Below are 7,439 nucleotides of genomic sequence, written 5' to 3'. Positions count from 1 at the left end.
GCTTATTTTGATTTTTAATCACCTTATTTGGGAATTGTCTGGATAATACCATACTAAATTCTGGTACCTAAACATAAGTACCATATTCACCTTGAATCTAAATTTTATATGTGTGTGTATATATATATATATATATATATATATATATACGTATCTTGACAATATACGATAATAGAATTTGACATATGGAGTAGTAGGGAGTAATAATTTCGACAGAGATCGAAGAGTAATGCTCTGATCTTTTCAGGAACTCCTGTACTAGTCAAGAAAGGGAAGGTGCCCTCAGACCGGAGTCGGAATGGTTGTAATAAAATGAACTCTAATAATGACATCTAAAGCCACTCAAAAATGAAGCGCTAGTGTCAATCTGGGCCATGGATTAAGTTTATCACTCATGAACAGGAACGTCTTTCCGACAGACTTCCACTCATTTTCTGTTAACTATATTTTATTCGTAATGTTTTACTTGATTGAGACAATGGAAGAAACCACCTGCCCAAGGTACTGCTCAATGAGATCCGATCGAAACCATGTCGTTGTAAAGCGATCATCTTAGGTTAATTCGATTTTTTTTAATATTTCATTGGATAAATTGACAAGGAAATAAGATAAAAATCTTGATGGTAAATTACATAAATATCTTCAGTAAAAGTAATATAAATTTCTTACCACAGCTGCAAAGTTACTTCTAGGAGTATCCATTTCTTGTATGGTTTGCCACGAATTGCTACTAGGACTATATCTCTCGACACTATTGATGCGAGTCACTCCATTAAAGCCGCCAAGTGCGTACACAAAATCCTGATGGGCTACAACACTGACACCACTCCTTAAGTTTCTCATTGGAGTTATCATGGTCCATTGGTCAGTAATTGGACAGTAATATTCAGCTGAGCTGAAGATTTCAATTCCATCAAAACCTCCACAAATGTATATTCTCGCTGTAAAAACCGAAGGAATAAATATATACTGCCAGGGTACACAGAAATAGTTTTAAGATAATTATTAGGTCATTTTATGATACATCAATTTGATGAGTAAAAGTCTTTGTTGAAATATGTAGATTCTATTCGTTTCCCTGTATCCTTCACAATAAAATAATTAAACCGTATGGAATCAGAATAAACTATATTTACTTCAACATCATTAAAGTTCCTATCGCCGGACGAAATATATTGGTCACCTGTCTTCTACCCATTATTTTCTGTTACTATTTCTACAATGTGTATCAGTATAAAGTGTAAAATGAACTTTGTATACTTACCCCGAAGTACTGTCGCGGCGGCATCACTCCGGGCGCTATTCATTGAAGTTATATAAGTCCACTGATTGTTTTCCTTGTTATAACGTTCGGCTGTTTTCTGCCTTACCACTCCGTTATAACCCCCGATAGCATAGATTTCATTGTTTAACACAGCTGCACTGACATAACATCTGTTGTAAAGAGTAATAATGTAACATTTATATCGTTATAAATACGTTCATACGTTTCCGCTCTTGTATCTTATACATGTATGTATGTATGTATGTATGTATGCATTTTCCCGGCGTGCAAACGATTCTGCCAGCAAACCACCTTAGTAATATTTTATATTGGTTTCAAATTTTGGCACGGGGCACAGGCTGAGTCGATTACATCAATCCCAATGCTCAACTGGTACCTATCTTATCGATCTCGAAAGGGATGAAAAGCAAAGTCGATTCCGGTAGCATTTGAACTCAGAACGTAAAGACGTTAAGCACTTTTGCCAGGCGTGCTAACGATTCTTCCACATCTCATCCAGTAATATTATACACGTATTAAAAGTAGAACATGATCCGTATCTCATTTAATTCCATATTCTGTCCACTCCATTCTCAGTTTTATATCTTTTCATCACGACATACTAAGGAAATTTGCTTTTAATCCATTTCTGCGAAAAGATTTATTTTGAATCGGAGTTGGGTCTCTCCCTTTCAATTTCGAACATAATTTCAATCCTGAATCCGTGCTTCTATACGGGTACATAATTTCTATATCAGTCATTCAAACGTAACTTACTCTTCCTCATATTTCGGCCAATTTTAAAGTTACTTCCAAACTCACTAATTATTTGAGAGCTCCTTCATCGCTACTATGGCTCAATATATTTTATTCCTTGTCTCCCTCACAGAGTACCTGTTTCGAAAGTACGAGCTCGCAGAGATACACTTTGCAAAAATGTGAGTATAGGCGAATCAATCAACATCAATATATTACTGGTACTTTTACTGTTGAATGTTGAGATCCAGCAAGAGACTTCTAGTGATATCTTTTACCTGTCCGTGCCCCCTTCACTCTCTCGCCAGAAGACTTTTTGTTTTTGCAAGTTGGAGTTGTGAAGTATTGAATGAATAAATGTAAGTTGTCAGAAAACCCACACATATGATTTGATTTGAGTGTTGAAAGCTTGTGTAGAACCAGCCACACATTTTGGAAGTGGTGATAGCAAGAATATGGCGTACATATGTGCCAGAGTACCAAGAACAACACACCTCGGGCTTTTTCTTCAGATGTTTCCATCTCCTAGGCAAGCCGCTATAAACAAGCTGGAGAGCCTCGTCTACCCTATGAATTTACTGATATTACAGCCCTGTTACGGAGATCTGTAATCAAAGACCCGGTTTTATATCAGAGTTTCCATCTCCTAGAGGGGATACATTCACCATGATTTAGGAGCCCCATCTGTCCCCTAATATATGAAATTAAATACATTAAGTTAAAAATATAAATAAAATAAGATAAAACTGTATATACATATACATATTATTGGATGGCTGTTGACTACTCATGAGCTCCTCCGCCCTTTTGACAGGTTTTATTTTTCGTCCCGCAGGGTGTCCAACAATCACCCTCCACCATGCAACAGGTTCTACTGGGTTACATGTTACCAGTAGCGTTCAGGACTGCTCTGATGTATATATATTAGAATTCCTTTTAAATGTTTCATTAGTTTCATTGAAACAGGTCATTAAACTAACTTCATGTAACCAGACCCACCTATCTCTGAGACAAAACAAATCAACTTCGGCCATTACTCACACTGTCAACAGGAGAGAAAATAACGGAAAACTGCTTCATCTATTGTATGAGACTAACAACTAGAACAAAGAACTTTTCATCATTAAAAGACGTATCTTTAGATTTGTTCAAGTGTCTTGCAATGGCAGCACAATCACCAGATTTGTGACAATATCATTTGAGTCTAAAATTTCCGTTTCAGAGTTTGAAAGAGAGAGAGGTGGAGCCAGAGAGAGCAGGAGAGAGGGAGAAAGGGAGAGAGAGCAGGAGGGGGAGAGACAGAGAGATGGAAAGAGATGTATGAGATTAGAAATAAAAAAAAAGTGGAAAATAATAGAGGAAAAATAAAAATGTAGTCCTGGATATCGTTAAACATAAATATATTCATACATTGCATTATAATGTATACGCACACGCGCATGCACATACGCATGCGCGCACAACACAAGCACACACATACACACACTCATACATGCGTTCATACACATGTATACATACATATTTGTATAAAAATGTATACAAAAAGAGAGGTACAGATATAGAGAAACAGAGAGAAATAGAGAGAGAAAGAGAGAGAGAGAGAGAGAGAGAGATAAAGAAAGAAAGAGATAGATGGAGAGAGAGAGAGATATCATTCAAGCACCAGGTGCATTAATATTATAACCACTTGCTAATTCTATCAAGAATAGATTATATCTACAAACCAATTCATGTGGAGATTAACGACAAAGAAACGGGCATTATCTACAAGAAGCTAATTAAATATTCCTATCCACCCATATCTATCCATTAATCTATATCTACTCATCCAACTAACATCCATCCATCCACAATCTCGTCATCCATACATACAGCCAACCATCTCGTAGCTTTTCTTCCCATCCTACCCCCTTTCTTATTTTCCAGTTATTCCCTCCCCTACTCTCTCCCCTTCTCTCTCTCTATCTCTCTCTCTCTCTCTCTCTCTCTCTCTCTCTCTCTCTCTCTCTCTCTCTCTCTCTCTCTCTCTCCCTACCTACAGATAGTAAGTTTCCTAGAGTGTAAGATTTTGCCGTGGGTTGGTGTGTACGGAGAAAGGGTAGTAGTTTTGTGAGAGTGTGTGTTTGGTGGTATGTGTTCTATGGTGCGTATGTGTTTGGAAGTGTCTATATGTGTGTGTGTGTGTGTTATGCTCAAGTAAGTGGGTGGTGATGATATACGTATTTGATGAAAGAGTGTAACTGCTGAGTCTATGTTTGAAAGCTTGAAGAGTTAAAATGATTATCTGTTCACGTTGGCACAGAATGGGAACCTTTGTACAGGGCTACATTGAACACAGGTGGAGTGATCTGCAGAGCAAAATTGTCGAGCAACAGCAATCATTGCAGAACTGATGTCTTGCCAGTGTTCGGTAAGTGGTTAGGCTAGCCTTGTCCAGTTTATCCGACATTTGAAGCTGTAATTGATAATGATGATTGGACCCGGTAAGAAGAGTAGTGAGGGAGGCACGTTTAATGGAGATGGTTGGCCGTGGGGTGTTGGTAGTCTTGTTTGGAGGATTCAAGATGTGCATAGCTTAAAATATTGAAGGGACAGAATGGAGAGGTGATAAGTGAGAGGAAAAGGGTAAGTAAGGCATGTTATGAGAATGTAGATATGAGTGAGGTAAGGTCGAGTTAGGAGTCGGTAGAGTCTAAGTGAAGACGAGTGATGGTGAGGAGAGGTAACTGGTGGTAGCAGCGAAGTTCAGAATGGACATCACTTGTAAGAAAGAGTGCAAAATGAGTTGACAGCAAAGGCGAAGATGCTGAGTTGGACGAGGAGGAGGGAGCATTGATACAATCGTGGATGTAACACTCATAAAGCTCTGAGGTGAAGGTCGGTGAATTGTGAGAAAAAAAACTAGGCATACACGCACGCCCACACATACATGAATTTATATTAGAAAAATGGAACCTTCTGTTGTGCATTGGTCCTACTTCTTTCCACTCTTGCGATGTTGTGTCCAGGCAGCGTACACTATTGAAGTACTCCATGCCATCAAAGCCACCAATTATATAAACATATCTGTCTAGAACACACGATCCATGATAGGCTCGGAAGTCTGTAAGATACAAATATAATACATTATTTCATATCATTTTTGTGTCTATATTTGTAAATACCCTGACTCATTGGTGCACCAGGGAAGAGTATCTATCAAGAGAAAGCCAATCTACTTCTCCAAGCGACTCAAGTGGAAAATTTAAATTAATTATGAGCTAATGACACACTTGTCAATAATGCACTGTTTCCACTGTCTACGGTTTTATTCAGCACTAAATTCGCGATACTTATAATTAAAGTGAATGTTATATTCATGGGCGTTGTAAAGTGGTGTTGGAGAGTAGCAACATCGCTTGTTCAGTCGATTGTCCGGCTCTATGTCGACTTCATTATATCCCCAGGATTACTCTGAGACACATCGTTTCAGTATTACTATGGTACAGTGTCAGTGTACTCTAATTTTAAGACAGTATTACATTTGTGTAATAATACCCTTTCATTAGTCGCTCATTATTATAAAAGGTAATATTACTAGGGGTCAGCGTTATGTTAATGTTACTGTAGTTCAGGATAAGTCCAGTATTACTGGGGATCGCAAATGAGCGCAATATTTCGACGGCTCAATATTATCCTAGTGTCACTGTAACATCGGATTAGCCTAGTGTTACTGTGGATCAATATTAGCCCAGTATAAGGCGGCGAGCTAGAAGAATCGTTAGCACGCTGGTAAATTGCTTAGCGTCCGTCTTTACGTTCTGAGTTCAAATACCATCGAGGTCGACTTTGTCTTTCATCCTTTGGGACGCGATAAAATAAGTACCACTTGAGCACTGAGGTCAATGAAATCGATTTACCTACTCCCCCGAAATTACTGGCCTTATGCCAAAATTTGAAACCAATATTAGCCCGGTAATTCAATAGTCCAAAATATACCAACTATTACAGTACCATCGATCTGTATTTCTGTTTTTAGGGTTTATTAGACTAGGATTGACCTGTATGTTTAGATTTGACAGTTTCTGTGTATACATATATACAAAGCCAATGCAGAAGCGAATGAAAATTGTTTAATTACACCGAGGTGTCAACAAAGAAGACATGAGTTCACTTCCACTTGGCATTCACTTTTACGTTGGCATTGTTTATCTGCTATATTTACAAAAATTATTATATTGTTGAAATTAGCCAGAAAATCTGGTGTACGCTATACAGAAGAACGGGGGGATTCCGAAATACTGAGTTGAAGAACCAATTCAGATCTTTCAAGCATATTGTATTAATCCTTTTCAGGAAGATGATACCGATAGGGCTTCTATTCTCCTCCTAAACTATCAATTCATCTAAGCATATATTTAAAAAAAAAAAAAACCAGCGTGACCATACTCTGCCGAACTCTGTGAAAGAAGAGATAGATTCCCTTACTTTTGTCTCCGTTTGGCACTAATTCACAATTCATGGCATGCTACTTAAATACGTCAAAATGATTATTAATGATGAGATAATTTCCAGATTTTTTTATTTCCATGTTCAAAACAATATCATATATAGAAATATTTGATTAATTCCAAATTAATTTTTAAATTGCAGGGGTTTATTTTATAATTTTTTTAAATATTGATGTCAATTTCAAACCGCAATACAACATGCTTTTGTATATTATTAGAACTGATGCACAATCAGCAAAAACTGGTTCTTCAGAGTTGCTTGTGAATCCTGCAAATAACGCCTATTCATTGCTTTTCAAGCTTTCCTTCAACTTCATTGGTGTAACATACACCTGGATATGATGAACATGCGGCATGTGGGAGGAGTCAATCGTCACAACTGACTAAATTTAATCCTTTAGTTGCCAGTTATTGTTAGAATTCTTATAATGACAATTTTAGAGCGTCCAGTTAAAACGCATATGTCATGCTGTAAACTTATTACTAACAGTTCAGTAAGTTATCTTTTGATCTGAATTTTGATGGTGTGCAGCTGTTGTTTCTAAATATAAACTTACCAGGTGAGAAACTCTTACGATTAACGACTTTATTTAATTAGAAAAGACTCAGAACAATATTACTTTCAGAAAACTAGTGGAACTAAAAATCGGGTAAGTAGATGTTAGAAGTTAATATTTATTTCAAATTCTCTTTGAATTAATTTCGTTGCATTTACTTGAAAGAGCATAATTATAAGCTGTCGTATCGCATTATAAAATCCTTTCCCCGATAGAAAATATCTTGATTGAAGATTATTTTTTTCATAATGTTAATTATATTGACGTATATATTTGCTTTAACGTTGAACAGTATTATTTTCGTAGAACGGATAGTTATTCTGTTGATGTAAAAGAGATTCACAAGAATTGTAATTACACATGTCTTCACAC

At 36.9% G+C, this 7,439-nt stretch overlaps 1 protein-coding gene across 3 annotated transcripts in view; it reads right to left on the bottom strand.

The window, feature by feature from the left end:
* The window catches only part of LOC128249199 (kelch-like protein 10), a 25,657-nt gene that overhangs the window by 15,231 nt on the left and 2,987 nt on the right, over positions 1-7,439 (bottom strand). For all 3 annotated transcript variants that reach the window (XM_052972167.1, XM_052972168.1, XM_052972166.1), the window contains exons 2-4: positions 4,976-5,123; positions 1,265-1,434; positions 670-941 (exon numbers count right to left, since the gene is read on the bottom strand). In XM_052972167.1, coding sequence (XP_052828127.1) covers positions 670-941; positions 1,265-1,434; positions 4,976-5,123 — 590 coding nt within the window. The remainder of the gene's footprint in view (positions 1-669; positions 942-1,264; positions 1,435-4,975; positions 5,124-7,439) is intronic.

This window comes from Octopus bimaculoides, chromosome 12, assembly GCF_001194135.2.
Source record: "Octopus bimaculoides isolate UCB-OBI-ISO-001 chromosome 12, ASM119413v2, whole genome shotgun sequence".
NCBI lineage: Eukaryota > Metazoa > Mollusca > Cephalopoda > Octopoda > Octopodidae > Octopus > Octopus bimaculoides.
Note: the sequence above shows the minus strand (reverse complement) of the source record. Positions and strands in the feature narration are given on the sequence as shown.